The sequence below is a fragment of the Primulina huaijiensis genome, chromosome 5 (assembly GCF_012295235.1).
Source record: "Primulina huaijiensis isolate GDHJ02 chromosome 5, ASM1229523v2, whole genome shotgun sequence".
NCBI classification, from domain to species: Eukaryota; Viridiplantae; Streptophyta; class Magnoliopsida; order Lamiales; family Gesneriaceae; genus Primulina; species Primulina huaijiensis.
This window is the reverse complement of record NC_133310.1, coordinates 5701813-5728768: the sequence shown is the minus strand read 5'-3', so window position 1 is coordinate 5728768 and position 26956 is coordinate 5701813. Positions and strand designations below refer to the sequence as shown.

General features: G+C 32.5%; 1 protein-coding gene across 1 annotated transcript; it reads left to right on the top strand.

The window, feature by feature from the left end:
• Positions 1 to 15771: 15771 nt before the first annotated feature.
• On the top strand, positions 15772 to 17281 carry LOC140977510 (gibberellin 3-beta-dioxygenase 1-like). Its single transcript, XM_073442252.1, has 2 exons — positions 15772 to 16422; positions 16550 to 17281. The coding sequence occupies exons 1-2, from the start codon at positions 15932 to 15934 to the stop codon at positions 17169 to 17171; spliced, it is 1113 nt and encodes a 370-aa protein (XP_073298353.1). The 5' UTR covers positions 15772 to 15931; the 3' UTR covers positions 17172 to 17281.
• Positions 17282 to 26956: the final 9675 nt, after the last annotated feature.

Sequence of the window (26956 nt, the reverse complement as noted above, 5' to 3'; positions counted from 1 at the left end):
TTTTCCGAATTCGTGCAACTCTAGTTATTACAAAAATAATAATGCTCATACTGATTAAATAATATATCACATGAATTATAAATAATAATGGATGATCGATTACCATGAGCTAATTGATCAATATGAGCCAAATATGGATCCAAGCACAAAACTTAGGTAAATGCAGGGATGCAATGCATTATTACATTAGCTTCTAATATTTTACATGTTCGATCTTCAAAACTCTTGAGGAACTCGACTCACTATCTTCAAATCTTGATCTTCCATTAAATCTAATATTTATATTAAATTTCCATGGCACATTGAGAAACAAATTTAACGGATGAGAAAAAGAATAAATCAGATCCGCTTTAAACAATTATCAAATAATTAAAATTACAAATGTAAAATATCTTAATATACACCTAACAAATTGATCATGGCTCTACTTTTTGGAAATTGTGATCGACCGATAATATCCGGATCATAATTTAGAAATTGGGCCTTGCGTAATCACTAAAGAAATTAGATTTCCCGTTTTCATCAAATGGTGGTGAAAATATCAAAATAATATGAGGTAATTCTTAAAAAAAGTTCATATTTATGTCTTACAAAATATTTTAAATAGCCAGTTAATTTTATTTTTTTTCCATTTACAATATATATAGACAATGTCTTCAGAAATCCATTATCTGTTATTCTAGATCAAAATAAGCTGACTAGTCCTAATTATCAAGAATGGTTGACGAATCTAAAAATTATTTTAAATTTCAAGAAAATAGCATATATGCTCAACAAAGCCTCTCCAAAAGAGTCTGTTGCCAATGCATCTACTGAGGAATTGGCTAAACTTTACAAATGGTGGGATCATGACTTGTAAACTAATAGTTATACGTTAGCTTCTATGTCAAACGAATTGTAGAGGCGGTTTGATGATGTTTTAAATGCTGCTCACATTTATGGTCACCTGCATGAGTTGTACGGTGCACAAACATGTCCATTAAAGCATGCTATTGTCAAGGAACTCATGATATCACGCCTGTGAGAAGGGGTCTCGGTCCATGAGAATGGTACGAGGATGATTCGACTTATCGAGAAGCTAGTGGGCTTGGACGTCGTCATACCAAACGAATTGTCCACAGACATTCTATTGATATCGTTGTCATCCTCGTTTGATGTGCTTGTCATAAACTTCAATATGAACAAGATGGAGGATATCCTTGAAGAGCTAGTCAATATGCTTACGACATATGAAGCCACCATCAAGAAGGAAAAACATGTTTTCTTATTATACTCCTCGTCTGGGATGAAGAAAAGCCCAAAAGAGAAAGAAAATAAATGTTTTGCTCCTTCCAATAAACACAAACCCACAAAGAACCAAACTCCAAACACTTCTAAAGGGCCAACAAAGACCAACAAGACACAAGATGTTTTTTCCACTAAAGAATCCTGGACGTTGAAAGTGCAACTGTAAAGAATATCTAGCGCAGAAGAGTTCTAGCAAATGTATGTGTTATATTGAAGTAAATATCTCAATTAATTCAACTTCTTGGATATTAGATATGTGATATAGTTCTCATCTATGCAATGATTTGTAGCTTATGACAAGAAGTAGGAGGCTAAGAGATAGTGAGACCTTCCTGAGTATGGGCAATGGAATAAGAGTTGTTGTGAAGGCTATAGGAGATATTTATTTATTATTAAACAATAATTTTAAGTTAATTTTGATATATGTTTTATATGTTCGTGACTTAGTTAAAAATAATTTTTTATTTCTATGTTTGATAAAGATAGATTTTCTTGTTTATTTGCTAAAGATATTTGTAATATTTACAAGAATAATGTTTAATTGAAACAAAATAATCAGAAAATGATAATTATAACTTAAAAATAAAAGATATTACAACTAAAGATGTCCAAGTAAATATGATTTCAATAACAAACAAAAGAGAACAAGATAGTCTAAATAATCAACACTTGTGGTGGGCTAGATATGTGCAATCCTGCTTCATTACATTTACTGATTACTTATCGATGTTTGTGTAAGTGTATTTAATGAAATACAAGTCTGGAGTATTTGAAAATTCAAAGAATTTAGAATTGAAATAGAAAAACAACTAGGAAAAATTATTAAAACACTTTGATCTGATATATGTGAAGAATACTTAATTACTAAATTTCAAGACTACCTTAAAGAAATTGAGATTATCTGATAGTGGACCTCACATTCTACACCACAGTTGAATGGTGTATAGAACATCGTGATCGGAAATTGACATGGCTGGATCTATGATGGGATTAACTGAATTGTCATTATCTTTTTGGAGATTTGCGCTCGAGACTGCAACAATGTCTTCGAACCAAGTCCATACAAAGGAAGTGGATAAAATATCACATAAGATATAGATTGGAAAGCTTCTCAGATATTCTTTATTAAGAATATGAGGATGTCCTGCTTATGTGAAGTGGACAGTGAAAGATAAATTGGATAGTAGAGCCAATTTGTGTCATTTTGTAGGATATCCAAAGAATTCCACTGGATATTATTTATATCATCCCAATGAAACCAATGTGTTTGTTTCAAAGATATGATAAACACCAACTCCTGAAATAGAAGTACCCACATCCAAACAACTAGTTGAAAGAGACAAAACTCCTAGAAGATCTGAAAATGTCTCAAGACCACCTAAGATTATGAACCTACTTCTTGAAGAGGCCAAAATGAATCATTCTTGGATGTGATCCAAGAAACTTCAAAGAAGCATTATCAGATTTTGATTCATTCAAATGGCTTGAAGTCATGCAGTCAGAGATGTACTACACGTATTCAAACCAAGTATGGTCCTTAATATATCCACTTGAGGGAATTGTTCTGATAGGAAACAAATGAATTTACAAAAGAAAACTTTGGGCAGATAGGAAGGTAATGATCTTCAAAGCAAGATTGGTAGCAAAAAGAAACACTCAAAGGGAAGATATTGACTATGAAGAAACGTTATCTTCAATCATGATGTTCAAGTATATTAGGATACTGGTAGCCAATACAACATGTCATGACTATGAAATATGACAGTTGGATGTGAAGACAACATTCCTTAATAATGATATTATGGAAGATATTTATATGTCTCTACATGAAGGGTTCACATCAATAGAAAGTAAGCATAACGTATGCAAATTTCATAGATTCATCTACAGACTCAAAAACATGCATCGAGGAGTTGTGTCCTCGGATTTGAAAACACTATCTAAGAGTTTTAATTTGTTAAAAATCCTGAGAAACCTTTTGTATACAAAAATATTAGTAAGAGTGCAGTGACATTCCTAGTACTTTATGTTGATGACATATTACTCATTGAGAATGATATAGGGATGTTTCAATCAACTAAAATATGGTTAGCTAGTAAATTATTCATGAAGGATATTGTGAAGAATCCTATGTATTAGGAATACAGATCTATATTGATAGATCAAAGAGGATGTTAAGGCTTACCCAATCAAATTATATATATACCATATTGAGTGGATTCTATAAGGAGGAGTCCAAGATGTAATATCTTCCAATAAGTCATGGTATGATTATACCCAAGTGTATGTGCCCTAAGACTGGAGATGAGATAGAAACCATCTGTCATTGGCAATATTATATATGATATGATATCTACTCGACCCGATATTTCCTGTGCACTGAGTGTTGCAAGCAAATATCAGCCAAATCTCGGTTAATTGCATTGGAAATCTATGAAGGATGTTCTTAAGTACTTAAGAAAAACTGAGAATCTGTTCATGGTTTACAAGAGTAAAGAATTAAAATTGGAAGGCTATATTGATTCTAGCTTCCAATCAGATATGGATGATTCGAAATCAACATCTAGATTTGTGTTCAAGATCAATGGTGGTGTTGTCTCTTGGAAAATTTCCAAGCAATACACCACATCAGATTCAACCACCGAGGCCGAATACATAGCTGCATCAGCTGCAGCAAATGAGACTATTTGGATAAGGAATTTCATCCAGGATTTGGGCGTCATTCCAAATGGATTTGATCCAGTCCTAGTGTAGGTTTCATCAGTTATCCAAACATATACTAAAGAAGTTCTACATAATCTGAGAGATTATAGGAAGAAGAGACATATCATTAGAGAGAGACACCTATGCATATAACATTGTTGATTAACTGAAGAAGCCCCTAACAGGACCATTCTTTGAGAAGTATCGTGAAACAATGAGTTTGAGATATATAGGTAGTTGGCTATAGGGCAAGTGGGAGATTGTTACAGTAGGTGCCCATGTTTGAAATTTATTGACTCTTATGTAAAACAATATTTATTTCAATAATATTTTATGTTTTTATCCAGTTATGAAATTTACTTTATCTGTATATACATGCAAGCTGCATAGACAAAGCCCTTGAATATACAATAGGTATCATGGTTTGTCTCTCAATGCAAGATCATTAAACTCAATAGGAAGCGTACTGTATATTCTAAAAAGGTTCCTTGTCGATTCTGCAACCTAAAATAAAGATAAAGGTCACTCGAGCTTGAGACTAACATCTATGATGTAAACGTCATGTTTCATTTGTAAGGACATGCAGATGTTTATTCATACAGATGGATGTTCATTTGATGATATATTGAACGACACTCTCTCGAACTTTACAAGTGGCTATCACTTATCGAGTTGAATAGTTTGTGGTTATGGTTATACAAAATTAGTCTTTTGACCTGGGACAACGTGGAGGCTCTACGTACTAACATGTACTTTGATTTGTTTACCAATTTCATTTAGGGTCATCAGGTGGTGAGATTGAGTGTAGTTTCGAAATAAGTAGGAATCAACGAATTGTAGTCGGGGATTCACCGCTCACCTAGGGGTGAAGATATCTTATGTGAGCTGATGAGTTAATTGTACAAGGAATCTCTTGCCAGAGTAAGTCATCTGTATTTTGTAGAAGTGTTTCCTTAGTTACAAATACTACGTCACTATTATTACTCAAGGATACATCACATTGTTATCGAATTCATTTGCAACTCTCTATATATCAATATTTTACAAATTCGATCAGGATATATGAGTTGATAGGACAGTACTGTAAACTAAATATAACTTAAGGTTCTTTCAGACGCTATCAGTGATATCTAGGAGATCATGATAGCGATGGTATTAGATGTTCTTATCACGATCCGATGGATACAATCAGACTTGAGTTCTGACGTTCTTGACAAGTGGTTATTGAAAAGCATGAGGCTAATTAGGTTTAGCCCGAATAAAAACAAATATTTTATTGAATCACATAAAATTGTGAACCCACAGCTAACTCTATCTCTAAACCATTGATGCTCACATAATTATTGAATTATATGTTTTTGTTGAGATAATCGAATTCAAGGAGTTGAATTTTTCGCATGTAGTTTTAGTGAAAGAGTTCACAAAAGTGGCAGCTGCCAAAAATAGATCAATGAAAAAAAATTTTCTTCGAAATTTTTATTTTTATTATATGAACAAGATTTGTACCTTCGAATACATCGACGCTGTCTGATCGTTGATCGGGGTTATAATGAATTCACAATTATTTATTTAGTAAATATAAAATATACTAGTTAAATCATAAATTAGTAATTATGAATACTAAGTACAAGATTCTCATGGAATATCCTAGATGAGTCTAGAATTTATAATTAATTAAGTGAGTAAATAATGATTATTTAAATATCATTCTCGGATTTTGAAATTGACGATATAATCTCGATGCAAATTTCGTGTAGATTTCTAGTGCAGTATACACGAGGAGCATAATCTTTGATCGTGGAACTGATTAAGGAGGTTGAAGAAAGTTTGTAGTGATTTACAAGAAGAGCTATTATCATCTAAACACTGGGATAGTTGGAGCCATCTTTAAATACCTAAAGGTAAATCAAATCTGAACGTCTTATGAATGGTTTCAGATCATACGATACCCAAGAACATTTTGAACGTCAAAATAAATTTTTTATAACTTTTGATACGTTTTAGGTGCGAGAAAACGATATTCCAACATTATTATGCTATTGTAACAAGTTGAAGTTGTATATGGGGATAAGATTGCCAATTTTCGTCAACACCAACAGCTAAATAAGTAATATTCAACACTAGCCTCAACTTATTTCATTGTCATCTACGAATTCGCAACATGCTACTACAAATTTTAAGGTATCATATAAGAATAAATACCAACACGAAATACATGCAACTTGATTTAAAAAGAAAATCTCATCTAAATCTGTAGGAGAATTCAAACATCTTTGCATTCTTGATCATCCAAATATGATAGACAGTGGTAGAGAGTGCCAAAGCTCAAGCCTTGATGATCCGAAACATGCCGTGATAAGTTTTCGTTAACGAATTCAAGGCGATCTTAATCGATGATTTGGTTATAAGAGTTCAGTATGTCTCAACAAAATTTAATTTTTGTTTTCTTGATTTTTTTCCTACGCTATTAACTTGTCAGAATATGCATGTTTCACGATTTTTCCAAGTGATTAGGCCTCAATTGACTACCCGAATGACAGAATGAGAACTGTGTTTCGTTTCACGCATAATTCAGTTTCTGTTTCAAACAAACTTATAAGTTGGAAACTTAACAATTCTTTGGTGATTCTGATAAAGACTAGGTCTCTTGTGAGACGGTCTCACGAATTTTTATATATGAGACAACACTACCGAGATTCACAATAAAAAGTAATACTCTTAACATAAAAAATAATACTTTTTCATGTATGACCCAAATAAGAGATCCGTCTAACAAAATACGACTCGTGAGACCGTCTCACACAAGTTTTTGCCTCTGATAGTAACGGAGACCCGTCCTTCAACCAATATAATTGCACAATAAACTCCTGTAACAATATGTTCTCGTATTATTAAAATAATTAATATAAAATACTATAAAATAAAATAATTCATTCTAATACTTTATGAAATTAAATATGGAACAGGGTATTATAATACTTTTGTAACGAATAAAATCTGTCAAAAATCAAAGATGGCCCGTGACTTATGATTGAACAAGGTAATTGATAGATTTTTCGATTTAATTAATCGAATTATTGATTTCTGCAGGTAAGTGTAGTCATGTGAGTATTGGGCCATGCACACTAAAGCTAATGGTCTTATCTTTTTCCCCAGTTACATGCCAAATGAAAGCACGACTATTCCAACTGTCAAGGAGTTAAGCCAATATATATGTGACTTAAATTTAAAGTCACAATTTAAAATTTTTTTACATACTTTAATTATAAAATATTAAATAAAATTAACAAAAATTAAAGAAGCTTTCACAAATTGCAATTTTTGTCATGCAAACTGGTCTGTTTTAAATTTTAGTCTTGTAATTTGTCAAATTTTGATTTCATATAGTTACTTATATTTTTTTTTGTTTTACTTTTTTTTTAACTGAAACCACTAAATACATCGAATAAGATTTATTTGTAATTGATTCTCTCTTGTAACATGACTGACAAGAATAAAGTTCATATCACACAAATTAAATTCATATGATAAAAATGGAGAAAAATTAAAGTAAAACAACCCAAATGTTTCAAAACGAGAGGAAAAAAGTTGATGTTTCCTTTTATTTTAGTTTATGTATATTTTAATATATATAACATGAGCTTTATTATTATCTCGTGAGCCATGTAAGAGAACATTAATATCAACTTAGCAATATCTGGTGGATTTATATTCTTCTTGTTGGAGTATTAGGTTTTATTAATTGAAATTAAACAATGAAAACTCGAAAACTTGAAACAAGGAAATAACAACGCACATAAAAGTTGTCTGGAAATTTGCAGTAGGGAAGGTGCAGGGGCGTCCAAAATGGGGCACCCCTGTACCCTATGTTCTGCCTCCGGCGGAAAAATGAGAGCCCCTGCGCTCCAACTTTTGTCCGGGAATTTCCCAAACTAAGCAGGGAGAGCGGGGCTGACCGGAACATGGCGCGGGGGCATCAGAAGCCCCGTTTCATGAAGTAGTGTGAACTTTAATCGATTTCTCTCCACACTTTTGACCCCTAAAGGCACCCACATTGTGAAACATGTCCCTGCAGACAAACAACTTTAAATATAGAATCAAAGATGATTAGAACACAAATTTTCAGGGTTTCTAAATACAATAACATTCATCTTGTTATTTCTTTATGTGCAAAGAGAGTTTATATTATTTTTTGGTTATTAAACTTATGATTTACTACATTGTTATCACAAGTTGTTGTATTATGAGATAAGATTGTCGATTTTTGGAAACGACAAGAGTGGGCAAAAATCTACTCAAAAAAATAGTGTTTAACACTAACGTCAACTTATTATGATATTTGTCATTTTTCGAATTCTCACCAACAATTCTAACTTGTGTATCTGTTCTAGTTTCTAATTTCTCGGAACTGAAACCGAATTCTCAGCCTTTGTCTATTCCCATTTTAGTTTTCATAAAACGTTCTGGAATTCGATTCATTGTTCAAAGAGAACCATGGCCGAATCTACCACAATAAGACCACAAATTTTAGGATCAAGATCCTCTGCTGTGGGTTCAGGATCAAGATCTTCTGCTGTGGGTGCTATGCTCCACAACACTATTAAAAAGAAAATTTATTTTTTAAAAAAAAAATTGATATTTTTATATTTTAATTGTTTCAAAACCAAAATTATATTTTTTATTTTAAAATATGTGATTAATAATCCAATTTAAAGTTACAATTTTTTGGTATTATTTTTAATTGTTTGATAGGTTCAACCTTTTTAAATTTTTGTACATTTTTTTAATTGGATTATTTCTTAATTNTTGTAACAAAAAATAAAATTGTAACTTTAAATTAAATTATTAATCACATATTTTAATATAAAAATATAATTTTGATTTTGAAACAATTAAAATATAAAAATATCAATTTTAAAAAAAAAAATTTAATAGTGATGTGGACCATAGCACCCTCAAACATGAGAAGATCTTGATCCCAAATTTTAATATGAAATATTAGCGTAACTTGAATGTTAATATATAAATTTATTAAACAATAATGATAAAAACTAATTTCTTAATATTTGATAATAATTAACGAATACTATTGTGTGCTCCCGCTATCATCTCTTCATCTGTAACTTACATCCGATATTATTAGCGATAAGTCATCAATTTTTCTAATTTGGGGGCTAAAAATGGTTTGTTGTGACTTTTATACTCAAATATGTGCTAATGATAATATATTAAAATATTATAAATCTTTATTTCCTTTAATATTTGTCCAAATTCTTTTTCTTATTTGGAGTAGGTCTCTTGTGAGACGGTCTCACGAATCTTTATCTGTGAGACGGGTCAACCCTACCGATATTCACAATAAAAAGTAATACTCTTAGTATAAAAAACAATACGTTTTCATGAATGACCCAAATAAGAGATCTGTCTCGCAAAATACGACCCGTGAGACCGTATCACATAAATTTTTACCATTTATATTTGATACAATTGGGGGATAAGGGTGGGTGTGTTTTATATACTTGTATATTGAATCTAATTCTAAATTACCTATGTGATTGAACCCAATATCACATGAATTTTGTGGTCTCACGTATTTGTCTCAATTTCTACTGATGATTAGAATAATATTTTATGTTATATATCCATCCATATATATCAATTTATGGTCCCTATGTGATATAAATAAAACATTATTTTTTTAATGATAATAAAACCTGGAATCGTTATTTTTCATTGAGCATTGCCGTAATCTGAAAACCACTCTAGTCAGATAAACTATACTGGACACATTTTCTGTGACATATTCATCCAAAAAAATATCAGTAGAAAAAATCGAATTTCTAATTATTGATTAGACATCACTTATTCCACCAATTTGAAAGACCTCCAAGAGCAATAAAACACTATTATTCTTAGCTATTAAAGTGGTTCAATAATATTCCTGTTTTTGGAAAAAGAAAGTACACATATATTGGGATTCTTTAGAAACAGGTAACGTGGAAAAGGCTACTACAGTTTAAATATATCTTGTGTGTCAATCAATAATGATAGCTAAAATTTAAAAAATTTAAAAAAAATAAAATGACAACTTGGGACATTTTCTTTACATATGTTTGGCGGTTGCCCACTCCTTTTTCGTGGGTTATTATCACTCGAATTGATATATTTGTCTTTATCCACTTAATTATAATTTAAATGCATGGATTTTTCTTTCTGGATTTTATTATATTTACCCAATTTTATTAAATCAGAGTACCAATTATTTGATAAAGAAAAAATATATTTATGAAGAATATAAAATATTCTCGTGTGGCTATTTAAATATTCAACATATTTATATTTCATAAAAAAACTTCTCCATTAAGATATTCGTCGATCGGTGCAAAAACAACCATCATATTAGTTTTTTGAAATCTGGTATTGATTATTGATATTCGAAAAAGTGTTCAACTTGAAATTTATAAATCGAGAATGAGTTATATTTTTTTATGCATTGTTGTATTGGTGCTTCGGTCACCACAAAGCCATCCAAATTCCACGAAACTTATCATAAATGTCTAAATCAAGCGCATAAATTTTCGGCCATTGTAGTTACGTAAATTGGAAATGAGTGAAATTTTTTATGTGCTGTCGTATCGGTGCTTTAAATTTTTGTTAAACACTTTCCTGAATTCCAAAAATCAATACTGGATTTGAAAAACTAAAATGATAATTATTTTTTTCCCTTTATCAGAAAACAATATCTCTTAGTTTTGGTTATATTTTTTGTCAATATGATAAAACTTTTGTTGTATATTTGAGTTGATAATTATTCATCAAATAAATTTTTAAAATAAACATAATTTTTTTAAAAAAGCTAAATCATTAAAATAAAAATAAATAATGTTGAAAATAAAATTATATGCCTAATTGAATTGATTAATAGTAATTGAACTTAAAAAAATTTATGTTAAGAGTAAAATTGACTTTTGATCTTGATCATGTACCGATGTGCTAATTTATAAATATTTCATGTACTAATTAAGTTATTTACATTTGTTCATGTATTAATTTACCAATTCATCAATAGTTCACGTACAAAATGATTTTTTACTAAATTGCTAAATACTTATATAAAGCTTGGCGTATGTCTTCAAAACAACACATAAATATTATGAAATTTTTAATTGTGATACAAATTAAAATTGATAGAAAAATATAATAAAATTACAGGGTATTTGTATGAAATTTTTGGAAAAATTAAGGTTTTTTTAAAAATATATCTAGCTAGTATTCTTTAATATAAAATTGATTCGGAGAGATATAGTCATAAATTGATAGAGAGATGTGAATAAGTTAAAGATATAATATATATATTATATATATATATATATATATCGAAAAAGATTATCTATCAATCTTAACGGAACAAAAAACGTTGGACGATCTGTCTATCTTGTCTATCGTACATAATAATTATTACCCCTAGTAACATGTTACAGTCGAAATGACCATATAATTTCATAATTTAACATTTTCCAAAAATTCTTATTAGAAATAAATATAATTTGTAAAAATTAAATAATCCAAATTAATTATTCAATTATTCCCAATAAATCTTATGAAAAATAATCTCTAAAAATTTTTAATTTTATAATCACTAATTTTTTTTTTTAAAAAAAATACGTAAACAAAGTGTTGCACAAGATTACTGATCTGAGTGAGTTCACGTGAGAAAGCTAGAGGTGAATATGATTACAATATTTAGTTCATGATTGCAATATTCGAGCTGTCCAAGCTTGAATTGAAGGAATAGGTGAATTTATATTTTAAATATTTGATTTTTTAATTTGCGCAAATTGTCTGAATATCAAGTTAATTTATATTATGCCAAATTTTCCACTTCAAATTTTTTTTAAACAAAAGTAAAAATATGCATTTTTTGGAGTCATTTTAAATACATTTTTTGAAATGAAATGCTTTAATCATTATTAGGTCGCGCCTGAACTTGTGGATTTCAAATTCTCTGACTCATAATCTTTGTACATTTTAGCAAAACATTTAGCTAGGTAATTTTCAAATTACACATTTCCCTCTTAATATATATTTATATGAAATGACCACAAACTATGTATTATTTCAAATCATTATTTTTTAATGAACACGTATCTTAGTTAAAAATTACAAATTGCATATTAATTCTAAAAATAAAAAAAATTTAAGCAACGATTAAATCAAACTCATTAGCATGTGCTACATGACTACTACTATTTTATTATATTAAAGAAAAATTTTGAGAAAAAAATTCAAATAATTATTGGTCATTCATTTTTGGCAAAAACTTGTGTGAGACGGTCTCACGAGTTGTATTTTGTGAGACAGATATCTTATTTGAGTCATCCATGAAAAAATATTACTTTTTATGCTAAGAGTATTACTTTTTATTGTGAATATCAGTAGGATTGACCCGTCTCACAGATAAAGATTTGTGAGACCGTCTCACAAGAGTCCTACTCCTCATTTTATTACCTTACCAGAAATAACAGCAATTCGAGCCATCGAGGGCACTATGGACTTCTCACTATTTGTTGATGATGAGATAATTACATTAAAATTTCTGTTAGGTTAAGCTATGAGGTGTAACCTCTTGGAAATTCTCACAGGTGAAGTTATTGACATTGTGTCCCTTGATCCGGTTGATTATGTGAACCGTAAAAGAGTGATACAATATATTAACAGGTAAAAATGTTTCTGCTGGGAACAAGGTTGGTGGTAGAAGAATGATAAGATTGATCTCTAAGATATATGTGACAACACTAACAGATAGACACACACTTCCTCAGACTCATGTGTCTAACAGTCTGACTCATTATGTGAGGTCCATTTACTCCGATGACAATTAATTTATCAAAGAATAATTATTTGATTTAAAGCACAGCGGAAAAGGAGTTTAAAATACTTTAAAATGGACCTCATGGCCTAGCTCGAAAAATTTCGGTATGACCTCCCCATAAGTAGGACATCTCGAAAAACTAAAGCAGCAGTTTATATCAAAATATACTCCAACTAGAGTCATTAAAACAAAAACCGAAGTCAAATAACCTATAGCCGCACTGGCCAGGACTAAGAAGAAATTAAAACTTACCAAATACTCACCATATCATAAAAACGACAATGTCGACTCAGAACATCACAAAAACAACCAAATATCATTACAGATACACGGGGCATCTCCCCGGCAAATATACTACAACACAAGACTGAAACAAACTTCAAGACATACTCACATACATATATACTAACTGGGAGGCTCCAATGAACAGAACTAAGCAATCCAACCTCAATCCCGAGACTCCAATGAACAGAACCAAGCAATCCAACCTCAACAGAACCTTATATAGTTAAATTCTCCGATATTCTAAAATACATATTTTTAACACACTTCTTGAATTTATTTGACATAAATAATTATTTTAATTTACAACTCAATAATTATTTTAATTATGTCCAATTACCGGATAATTAATTACAGGGTCTTACACATTAGCACCGAAATAGGTATATTATACGCTGTCACGAGTATAAAGAAATAAAATTACATCTTAACTAACAACTATAGATTCTGTCCTAGTAATAAATGCTCGATCGTAACAACATCTAAAATGGTTTAAACATTTCAATAAATTTCGATTTCTTATTTCAAAAAATTTGGCACCAAACTTAACCACGTGAAGAGCATATTAATTTTAAATAAATGACAATTATGCATGTGAATATACCCTCTTTGTAACACGCATGTCCCTTGTAAAAACTTAGTCTCGTCTTATATCAAACCTAAAAATAATTTTTACAAAATATATAAACTTTTAATAAAATATTTCCCACATGCATTTATCGTACACAATATATACCTACATTTTTATTTTCTTATGTGGGAATTTTTGGAAAAAAACTGTAAATGAAATTTACAACAAAATGTAAGAAAAGGCAATAGATAGTGGTTGTGGATACGATTGCCCCAAATCCTCTGTGAAAATGAGGTCCCAAAATGTGATATTGGATGTTAATAAAATGCTTGGATTAATCAAGATGATGATTAAGAAGTCCACTTCGTCAATAGCTAGGGACAAAATCAACCCACAAGCCAAAAGTTATTGGGATATTTATTATCAAAATAATTACATAATTTATGGGGAGTTTTGGGGAAACCATGACAAAATCTCCCTCCTAATTTTTTTTATTAATTCAAAACAATCATCGTTAGTCGATAATCACGTCGCACTTTAATTTAATTTATTTAACTAAATAAATATCTAGATAGAGGACAATGTCTTCCTTTATTATCTTATCGAAAATTAAACGTTACAAATTAATTGTAAACAAATCATGATTTATAAAATGTTTATAACAAGCATGAACAGTTAATGTTTTATAGGGACGAAATCATCTGCTACAATTGGTGATTCAAACCATGTTATACTTTACTAAAAGAAGTCTTGTTTGAACACACTATTATAAATTAAACGCATTAAATAGTACATATAAATAAAATAAAATATATCACAGACAAAACATTCGATTCATCTATATTTTAAAAAGAGATGGACAATAAATTATATATCAATCACGACAAATGATTAAAACAATATATTGATGATTTTTTAAACTAAAAAATAAACTAGTCGTATGTTTTTTTTATGATTTATTGTATTTTATTTATACATAGTGTTTAATGCGTGCTTATTTTTTTAATTATTATTCAAACGAGACTTGTTTAAATAAAATGTAGGACGGTTTAGAACATCACGTATAACAGAGGATTGCGTCCCATATTTTAAATCCTTTTGTTTTCTCTACTGAAGTTTCCCCCTATTTTGTCATATCTAAGCTCAATTACTCCAAATTGAGGATTGGAGAATGCAAATCTTTAATGAGGATGTGATCGCCTCCTAGCGCTCTAGCCATATCCTTGTTTCGAGTGAAGTTTCATCAAATCCGAAAGGCAAAGGTCATATCCGTCATTTCACCATGAATGGTGTTTTCTGGTAGCGAATGGGGAGGCTATTAGGGCCAAGTAGGGAAGATGTGATGGGGATGTTTTCCTACTCGAGGACAAGACAAAGGCACATGGAGAAGTGATAGGGCCCTCTTGGAGCCCCTTCCATAGTGGTGTGATGTTGAGATGCTTCCTTTCCTAATCTATGCACAGGGGTAATCTGGTCATTTCTCGCTGCTCCACATTTTCCCTACTATCTATCTATACACACATACATACATAATATATATCATTCATTTGAGTTTTCATTTGTCAAATATGTATCACCCCAAAAAAGGACCACTAGCAAAATTTGCCTGGTCAAAATATATGTCCTCTTAAGAATATACCCCTAGTAGAATTTACCTATTGAAAACATGTAAATTATGCCAAAACATAATATTTTTATATTTACCCTAGTGAAAGTTTTATCTCCAAATCCCCTCAATTTTTGGTATCCTCCACATTTCATTTTCAGCTTTCTAATTGTGCGATAACGAAGTTGCCAACAAAATATTTCAATGGTAGAATCATCGGTATTTCGATACGAGTGTAAATATAATTTATTTAAATGAAAAGAATATAAGAATAATAGGACAACAATCAAGAAAATCACTAAAATTATCCTGAAAGAAATGCACACTCAACAAAAATACAAACAACAAATTCAAAAATCCATGAGTGAGTGGTGGTGAGTAGTCATCGATCATCCCCCCTCCATTTCTATATAAACACAATAGACACCACCACAATCTCTTAAACTTCATATATATCCAAGCTAGATAGCTAGCTTCCTACACACATCTTGAATAGTACGATGTACGACTCTCAAAACCCAAACCCAAACCTCAATTCTTTCTTCTTTAATCAATAATAATTAAAGAATCATAGTAATTCGTTATTTTCCAAATTTGTACACGAAAAACCATGCCTTCACGAGTACTTTCGGATCCCTTTCTAGCACACCCTGTCCATCCTCACCATAAATTCTTGGACCTGAATTCGATCAAGGAATTGCCCGACTCCCATGCATGGACGACGACAAGGATCCTTGACGAGTACACCTCGGCCGGTGGGACGTACGATCCCGAATCCGTCCCTATCATCGATCTTAATAACCGAAATGCCACCGAGCTCATCGGCCATGCATGCAAGACATGGGGTGTGTTCCAAGTCATTAACCACAATATTTTTAAGAATTTTCTATATGAGATTGAGTCGGCAGGAAAGCAGCTTTTCTCCCTGCCACTAAATCAGAAGCTTAGGGCAGCGCGGCCTCCGGATGGTGTCTCAGGTTACGGGGTGGCTCGAATTTCTTCCTTCTTTCCGAAGCTCATGTGGTCCGAGGGGTTCACCATTGCAGGATCACCCCTCGAACATGCTCGCCAACTTTGGCCACGTGACTATCACAAGTTTTGGTACATTCTCGTACTCTAAATCAATCTCTTACGATTTAGCTAATCGATCGGATGCAATATAATGATGTTATATATGTATAATTTCCTGAACATTATTTTTGATAACTTGAATTTGTAAATTTTGCAGTGATACAGTAGAAAACTACAAAAAGGAGATGAACAAACTAGCTGGGCGCCTGATGTGGCTCATGCTAGGGTCATTGGGAATAACAGAAGAGGACTTAAAATGGGTCGGTCCGAAAGGCGAGCCTGAAGGAGGATGCGCAGTATTGCAGCTGAATTCATACCCTTCTTGTCCGGACCCGGAGCGTGCCATGGGCCTAGCCGCCCACACCGACTCCACCATTCTGACCATTCTCCACCAAAGCAACACCAGCGGTTTACAAGTCCTCCGAGAGGGTGGCAGCGGGTGGATCACGGTGCCGCCCCACCCGGGAGCGCTGGTGGTCCACGTTGGGGACCTCATGCACATGCTGTCGAATGGGTTATACCCAAGTGTTCTCCATCGAGCCGTAGTGAACCGGACTCGACGCCGGTTATCCATCGCATATCTGTATGGACCACCATCAAGTGTCAAAATCAGCCCACTCCCGAAACTAGTTGACAATTGTCACCCACCACTCTACAGGGCCATCACTTGGAGCGAGTATCTTGGCACTAAGGCCAAGAATTTCGACAAGGCACTCACATCAGTACGGCTATGTGCTCCAAACCATGGAAACGATCATAATAGTGTAATAGTTGGATGATAACAAAAAATTCAACTTTATATTTTCCACTGACTATTGTAATTGCTTTTTTAATATCACATACCGTGGCTGAATATTTTGGAGACGATGAATATATATATTTTTTATGATTTGTGTACCCGTAAATGATATCTTTTGATGTTTATTAGATAAATCTCAATATTAATGTAATAATCTGCGATTTACTTAATCAGATAAATTACAATAGGAAAGACAAGATTCAGGTTAATGTACACACATAAAAATCTAAAATTAATTTACATGGAATCGTTCCAAAAAGCAAAAATTTTGTTTTAAAAAAACTCTCCTTATCAATCAAGAATAGATTCTGACAATAAAGTTCAATCAAATCTAGGAAAAAGGTCCAAAAAAGGTAATAAAGATAGGGAAAAACTCAAAAAAGGTACCTTTTGAAAACCCAAGCAAACGACGACACATATGCCGAGGTTTCCTACTCCCCGGTTATAAAGGAAAACCTTTCCCTACGAAGAACAAGACAGGGATGAGGATAAAAATGGTTAAATCATTTTGTCGTACCCCATATTGGAAAGATCAGGGAGACAAAAATCACTGCGAAAAATATATTGCAAAAAAAATAAAAAGAAAAGAAGGGAGAAATTTTTTAGCAAGAGGCCAAGAACAGCGGCCGCAATTTGTCACGTTCCGCTTTATTTTTTTGATTCATCTCTGTTCCTCTTTTCCAGTAAGGAATTTTTTAGGCATTATTGTGGAAACATGGTGACAGTACTTGCAATGCCAAGCAGCAATTTGTGGTTTTAGGTGTATAATTTCTTCCCGTAACCATGCGATTTCCTTCACCATACATACATTAATAATGGAAATATATCAAGAAAGAGGGTACCTGCTACGGTGGCTTGAAATTTTTTCAATGTACAAACCGATTTTTTTTATTTTATTTTTTCATTTCAGTTCCAAGTCCATAATAATAATAGAGGATCTTAAGTACTTGATTTCACGCATCATTTCAGTTGGAAACTCCAATTGGTATGAACATATATGTTAGAATTATGTTCGAATTAATTAGCTTTGATAAGTTTATGGAAAAATAACTTTGTTGGTCCGTTAACTTGTCTGATTATTGGGTTTGGTCCATTAAATTTTTAGATTTTAGTTTTGATATTACTAATTTTTAATTTTATGTCATGTTAACGTGATATCCGATGTCACATCAATATTTTTCGATGTCATATTATCATTTTTCAGTATCACGTTTTCACTAAGAAAAAACAAGATTAAAAAAAATCAAAATTAGAACACAAACAAACATCGAAAACATAATAGATCAAAATACAAAATAAAAAATTTTAGTGGGAAAAAAATTATTTTCTCGGAGTTGCAGTGTAGTGCCCCAAGACAGTACATGTAAACCCCATAAATGATTGAAATTATTTATTTATTTATTTAATGATTTAGGTGATGCATGATATGTGTTTAAATTATTTTAAACGTATATATGTTTTTTTATGCAATTCAAAATATTTTCTCGAGTTTTAGTTTTTCAGACGAATATTCGATATCAGACCGAGAAATAAGACCGGAAACGATTGAGGTGCTAAAATATAATGTTATATTTTTATTTTAAGTCGATAAATTATATATTTTAAAGATTTTATGAATTTTAGCATTTAAGGGTCAAATTTAATTTATCGAGTGAACCAAAAGAATGTTAAACATTTTAATTAGCAAATTTTGAAAAGTAGGGGATTTAAATCCTTTCACTCGAGATATAATATTTTTAATTAGTTTATATCTAAATTAATTAGTTTTGTTAGTATTTAATTTATTAGATGAATTTAGGATTTTAAGCATTTTTAATTGCCATTTTCAAATTGTGGGATTTAATTACTTGGAATGACATTTAAATTTTTAATAAAAGTTGTGATTAAATTTAAATTACCTAGTTATTATTATTATTTTTGTGTTAAATAGGAGGATTAACCCTAGCTCTCTCTCACAACTCACGCCTCACACACACTAGCCGCAAACACACATAATAACGTGAAGACTAGCCTAGGGTTTGGGGTTTTTGGCTTCCTCTCATAGCAGTACCTTACCGAAGCCTTAACCCTAGTTTTCTTGAATATTTTCGTCACTTTTGAAGCGAAAAAGCGCAACAAATCGTTCTCTGTTCGACCTCCGTCTTCTTCGCATCGGTATACGATAATTCGTGCGTTTAAAAGCAAAGGCATGTCTAAACCCTTCTTTGATGTATCGATCACCTTATATACTGTATTTTGATATGAAATATGCATGAAAATTCATTGGTTTTATTATATGAGTGATAGAACGTTACCGATATCATTTTTTTATGCAAAATACATATGAACTTCCAAGTTTTCTTGAGATTTTTGATCGCAGGCTTCGATGTATTGATCCGAAGGTATGCTACTACGTATGGTCATGATATGGAGTGTGTTTAGATGTTATTAGGGGGTCCATGATGAGTCGTTAGGCTGCTGGTACATCAGGAAGTCACGAGAGGCAATCAGCAGTGCTTAGGGGTGGTCGCGACTTCGTCCGTGTGGCTCAATGCATGGCTGGACCAGGGCTCGTGGCTAGGGTCTAGGTGGGGACTGCGCACATTTAGGGTTATTCAGGGCTGGTGCGTGAGTCTTTGGCTGGAAAGGGGCGAACCAGGGTCTTAAGTGGTGTCTTAGGGCAAGTCTAAGGCTTGGTTCGGGCTTTGTTCGGGTTGGAATCGGTAGGGAGTCGTGCGGTGCGCATATGTGTCAAAGGGTCATTCCTTGGACAGGTTGTATTCGATAGATTGATGGGCATTGTTTAAAAGGTTCGGTCATGGTTCGGGGCTGGTTTAGGGCCTTGGACAGTAGTTTGGGATGTGGTTCACGTATGGGTCGAGTCCCAAGTTGATTGGTATATCCTAAGTAGTCCTATTTAATTCGGGAGTCGTACGTGTCCGAATGCATTTTTAGGGGCTTTTTTTGATTTTATATGTGGATGTTGTGGCAGCATGTCCGGGAACGATCCAACGAGGTACATGATATTCGTAAATACGTATGACGTGCAAAATAATTATTTTGAGGTATACAGTTTGTCTTGTGGCCAATTATGTTTATGAGTTTGGAAGTTGGAGAACGTGTCCAAGGACCTCTCCAACCTCTTCGGGAGAATTATGTTATATGTTAGGGAGTGGATATCCAGTCCAAGCGTTGTAGTGATCCCCGTCGGCCCACTAACGTGGTTAGTTTGATAAGACGACCTACACAAAATTATTTATGATTACGATTATGTATGAAGAGCAAGAAAATATGATTTTATGAAAATGTTTATGCAAGAAATTCGCGTTATACATATTTATGCTCGTATTATGCTATGTACAAGCTATGTTTATATTGTATGAATTTTTTTTACGTATTACTTGTTATTCACGGCTTATGTTTGATGAGTTATTAGACTCACTAGACTTGATCGATGCAGATGATTTAGATGAGAAGAGAGGAGGCGGTGACCAGTGAGCAGGCTCGGACTAGTGGCAGTGCAAACCCGAGGACCTTGCATATCATGATATTTTATTTATGTACGTTTTAAAACTATTTACTATGATTTTTTATGCATTAGTGTTGGTGACTAGCAGGTTAAAATTCTTTATGATGTTAGACTTTTTCAAAATTAAATTAGTCGTTACTAACTTGGGATTTTTATGATTGTGGTATTCAAATGTTGGAATTTTATTATTAAAGTTATTTTGTAAAATGCATGGTGATCATTATTTTATTTTGAGAACTATGTCTATTATTAATTATATAGTAAGAAAATTTTTATTTTTTCGTAAATATTAAAATAGTATTATTTTAAGTAACGGATCGTAACTTGTAGTATTTAATAAGATGTCAATAAGTATTTGGTAAATTAAATTTTTTCTCTCTAACTTTTCCTATGAACTAAGGAGAATTTAACGTATCCAAACTCTTCGATAGCTTAATTATAAAACAAGATGTGAGAATTTATATATTATTAAACATCTTATCTTATGAATACTAAGAATTTTTAAAATATTTAATATAAATTTAGTGGAATAGAACATATAGATCTTAGCGTTTGTTAACAAAACACTTCCTCCACTTGTCCTATCATTTCAACTAAAAGGCTGCATTATTAAAAGCACTAACAAACCACAATGGAAGCCACGTGATATTATTCATTTTGAGCAAGCTTGTAAGAATTTGATTTTGATTTTTATTCAAAAAACCTCATATCAATTAAGATATTTTTGCATCTTATTAACCTATGATCTTCCACTTATATTTCTAATGTGATATTTTGGTTACATTCCCAACATATCTATTTAGAGAAAGACAAATTATATTTGTCTTTCCCTCCTCCTGTCACGTTTCATAGTCAATCAAGATATTAAAGAGATAAGGTTTTTAAAGCAGAATTAAAGAGTAGTTCCCATCCGTATGATCTTCTTTGGCAAAATCTACTTTTATTTTATTACTACAAAACCAATAACTTGAAGAATTAACAAGAAGAGATGACCAAACGAAATACATGGTTTGAAAACTCAACAGGTCGAATTCTTATTTATGCATCTCTTTATTTAGATTACAATCATCGACTACATTAATCCAAATTTTCCAGTCTTCAACATTAATCCAAATTTTCCTATTGCCTCAACTTTAAATTTGTTGCCGTCACTAACGTAAATGATTATTTAGCATCACTTGGTTTTCGACAACCCAAACAACCTTGCATAGACACACTGGTGTGATTGTTACACCAGAATCTATCCACCACGTATGTGTAATCACTGAAGTTAAATTAACCTCAGAAAAAATCATATTCAGAAGCATACATTTCTTAGCACGTCAAACGTGATAATTTGTACATTGCTTCTTTATATACTCATCACTGCCACAGAAGAACACAATCGGTACTTTGAGAATCACTAGGATTCTTCTGTTGTTCTTCGGAGGCTGTGTATCCGTAGCTTCCTTATCCTTCCTTTTCTTTCTTTTATCTTTCAAAGAAGAGTTATAATGAACACTTTATCTTGTCTTGCTTCAACCTTTCCTCTTCCTGAACACAGTGCGAGATGAGCTCATTCAGACACCAAGTGTTAGAACATTTCATGTTCACAATCTTTACTTGATTTTGATGTTAACAAAACTTGTTATTGTGATTCTAATAATCTACCTTAAATGCACAGAAAACTGGAACTGAAATAATCAGTTGATAGCCCAAACTGAAGACTATCGGATACGCCAACTGAGCGCACCAACTGATCTTATGAACTGAACAGAATCCAACTGATTTATATTAAATCAGTTCAACTGATTAACTAGCTGAAAGGTAGTTTAGTAGGAAACCTTCAGAAGCCCGTCCAGCTGATGAAGTGTTCAACTTATGAAGATCTCAGCTGATCAGTTCAACTGAACTAGTGAAAGCAGTTCAGCTGACGAGCCAACTGATTTCACTTATTCAACTGCAGACCAGTTCAACTAACCAGTTCAGAAATTCAGTTAGGAGCAATCAGTTGCATAACACGACATTCAACATTATTGGAATCCAGCAATGTGCAAAGGTACATAAGCTTTTGTCCAATCAAAGGACAATAATGGACCGAGCAGCAAAGCTTAACGACAAATTGTTCCAGAAGAGATGTCGGAAAAAGACGAGACAAAAACTTCAAGGAATGCATTCAAGCTGCAACGGTCACATGCACTGAGTCTTGGTATAAGGTCATCTTGCTGCTATAAATACAGGCCAAGACCATCATCATAACAACACAGAGAGTGTGGAAAAATAAGAAGGGCACGCTTATTATTCATCAGATTTCAAGAAGCATTACGCCCAGTTGCGAGGGAACACTTCAAGATATATCAGCTTAGTATAGAAGCTATTTTCCATCAGTGTGTGAGAACACCTTTCTGGTGTATTCATTGTTCAGTTCTCACACACACGCACACACACCACCACTCAAATACAGTCTTGTACAAAGACAATAAACTTGTGTATGTAGTCTTTGACATATAGACGTTAAAAAAGTGTTGGCTGGAAGGTTCTGCCTTCAGTCTAGAGTAGAAGTTCAGTTAGGCAGTGGTGTAAGTCCTAAGCTGTGTAAGATTTATACAATCAGTTGTATAAATCTAAATCTTCTAGTGTATCCTACCCGAGGAGGTAGAAGGGGTGATGTAGGAGAAGTTGAAGTCTCCGAACATCCATAAACATATCTTGTGTATTTAACAGATCAACTGTTGTTTTCAAACTAACTGGATTAGCAAGAGTATTCATCAGTTCAGTTGTCACCATAACTGAATTGAGGAATGCAAAAACTAATCTACCCTTTTTCAGTTATTCAGTTGCACAGTATATAAAATATATCAGTTTCCTTAACGAATGATTACTTCGAGTGTTTTCCGCTTGCCTTCTAATCAAACTCGATTTAATTCATCGGTGTAAATATTCTTATAACACGAGCTATTGCAGCTCTTGGAGAATATTGTGTTTGAAGCACTCTTGGTGCCCAGCACACGATCCAACACCAAGTCTTTGTCTGACAGTTATAGCTCACATTAAACTGATTGAACTGTGAAGGAAGAGATAACAAAACCAAATGCACCAACAAGTCTTCAGAGAGATCAAGATTTAGTGCTTTCAACTTTGAAGCAAAATTAGACATTTCCATAATGTACTCCCTTATGTTGCCCTTACTCTTGTACAGAATTGAAATGAGGCTTTCGATAAGTGTATCAATTTCAAAATTTTCACTTTAACGCACCTCTTATCGAGGTCCTGAAGGAAATTCTTAGATGTAGCAATGTCTCTAGACATTGTGCTCCTAAATGTTTCTGGCATGACCCTCTTCATAATCATCATATACATGCGATTCAACCTCTCCAACCTTTCAAACTCCTTTTTTTCATTAGAGGTACTCTTATCCGTAATGGCGAGAGGAGAGTCAACCCTTATCATAAGATCCAAAAATCCATGACTCCAAGAAATATCAATAAATTCTCTTGCCACGATTTAAAATTGGAGCTAATTAACATAGAAATAAAATTTATGTTGAAATGAATATTTGTAGGAGTTAAATCTTAATAGAAAACAAAAAACCCAAATACACATGCTCAACTAAATATTCAAATAAAATAATCAATAAATTCAAATAATGTAAACCCCATAAACAGGATATCGAGCACTCCATTAATGTTTTATCTTTGGACAAAAGATTAACTTGTAAGTGATTCCCTGGCACAGAATTCAAACACTGATAATAACTATCATGTCAAATAACATCTTTTCTTTAGGCCGATTTATAATTAACATGAAAAACCAAAAAACTATGACATGTTTACCACTATAAGTGCATATGTATTATATTAAATATTAATATTCCTTTGGATCGATCAATATCCATATAAATTTTATATACCAAAATTTTTTTGTATTTCAAAATAAAATTAATTTTCATAAAGAGGTCACTTTGACGACATTTTATTTCAATCAATCTATTTTAAAATACATATAACCTTACCATTATTAAAATAATTGAATATTTAAGTTTAAACCGAATAAACCTAAAACAAAAAAAATTTCCAGAAAATTCCGTATGGCGAGCACTGGGCGCCTGCTACTACTTAGAATGTCCTCGGCACGCGTGGGTGGCCCAAAATCGCGTGCTTGCATGCCTCCAACTGTCTTGGACAATCTTGGGCACGCGGGGGCATCTTGAAAAGGTGCCTCTTCGTGCTTACGACTGTCTTGACGCTCTTAAATTTTTTAACCCAAATTTTCGATTTTCCTCTAAAATATTTTATTTTTTTGAACAAAAAAATGGACGAAAAATCGAAGTCTTAGACAGAATCCTTGAAATTTTCAAGCAAAATCTCTTAACCAAAACCGAAACTTTAAAAGATTTTTTTTTCAACCAAAATTTTTTCCAGATCTGAAGCTATATCACACAATTTTTAAACAAAATTTTTCTTTCCCTGATCTGGAACCAAATAATACAAAAAAATTTGAACATATATCATTAAAAAATTGATTGAAAACTTAAGCGGAAGCGTACTGAATTATTTAGAATGTGTCTTGATCTTCCAGACTACGCGGTCTTTTACTTGAAAGAATCATTTAGTTTTTTCTTCTGATTATTTTTCTTAACGGGGAAGATAATAGGGAACGTGATTTCACGCGATCTGGGGACTATGACCTATTAATAGATAATGTAAATAATTATTTTCTGATATTTCTGTTTTAGCCCATGAATAAAATATAAATTACACTTATGTCTCTACAAATTAAAGACTCGCAACTTATTAGATACATTAAATCACAATAGCCAAAACTTTAACCAATCAATTTAATTTTGGGCTTAACTTAATAGACAACATACAACACATAATTATTCACATATAAGTTCATATAAATAAAATTGATCCAACACGACATCCATAAACAAGGACTCGACATAGTCAAACTTTTATGCCCGCTTCTTCCGTGATAACAAACTACACTCACTAGCTTTATGAAAAACTAAAACAAAATAATGAACAAAAAGACTCTAGGAATAAAATGACATGCTTTGGGACTCATCAGGCATCCACAGGTGCCCATTGTCTGCATGGTCTAGTGGCAACATCTTCTTTAGGGATGTAAATGAACCAAGTCGCACGCGATCTATCCTGAGCTCGACTCGGTAAAAAGCTCGTTCAATACTGTTCGTTAAGCTTATCGAGCCGAGCTCGAACTTGATTTCGAGTTCCACAATTTTATCAAGTCGAGCTCGAGTATAAGGATATTTGGCTCACAAGCTCGCGAGCTTAACTTTTTTGTTGGGCCTTGAATGTACATTAATCACTTGAATTGTCCTACATCGAACTTTGAGCGTAAGAAAAATGATTGAAAGACTATAAAATGAAAAGTCTACCCCCTTAAATTCTCATATCTTAGTTGACTTTTTAGCTAAGAATCCTTGACGAGCTCGAAAATGATCTTGTTTAACGAGCTCGAAAACGAGCTCGCTTAATGAACTCAGCTCGAACCAAACTCGTTAAACATGAAAAAAAGCTATTAACGAGATGAGTTTAAATTATTCACGAGCTTAACAATTTTAAAATGAAATGAGTTCGTCTTCTATCCCACTTCAGCCCTCCTTGATGTTAAAAAAAAAACAGAAATCATATGTTCACACACTAATAAACTATGACAAGTGTCTTAATTGATTATATTGATTTGAAATTTGGTCATCGCCTCTGCATACGGTCGAATAACTTGTAAAACATGGTATGACAAAATCACATCAAATTGTTACAATCTTAATAATCTTTTGTTTGATTTCCGACATACTTATCAACATGAGAATAATTGGATTGAAAAGAGTCTTAAGCAATGATGATTATCATCAACAACGTAGAATCCCACTAACCAGCCTGCATCATGTCACATAGAGAGTCCTACCGACAACCCACCAGTCTTGTAAAATTGGTTCATTGGACAAGGGTCAAACAGAAGAGTCACTTTTCATCTTAAACGAATTTTTTGCGGTACTAAATCACATTAAGTGCTCTCCATCAACTAAAATTCTGAGTCCGACCCCAGTTTTGTCCCATTATCAACAGTGGCACAAGCAATACTCCCACTAAGGAGACAACATAGATTCACAAAAAGGCACATCATGATTCCATTTTGTGGTTTCGTTCTCTCTAGAAACAAAGACAGGTAGTGCCTATCAGATTTTTTCCTTTCTTTTGGCGTTTACTCTTTATCAGAAAGATCTCCTATTATGCTAGCTTAACAAACAA

Excerpts from the sequence above, each read along its gene's own strand:
- LOC140977510 (XM_073442252.1), top strand. The coding sequence starts at position 15,932 with ATGCCTTCACGAGTACTTTCGGATCCCTTTCTAGCACACCCTGTCCAT. Across the intron at positions 16,423-16,549 it reads CGTGACTATCACAAGTTTTG|TGATACAGTAGAAAACTACA; the intron begins GTACATTCTCGT and ends TAAATTTTGCAG.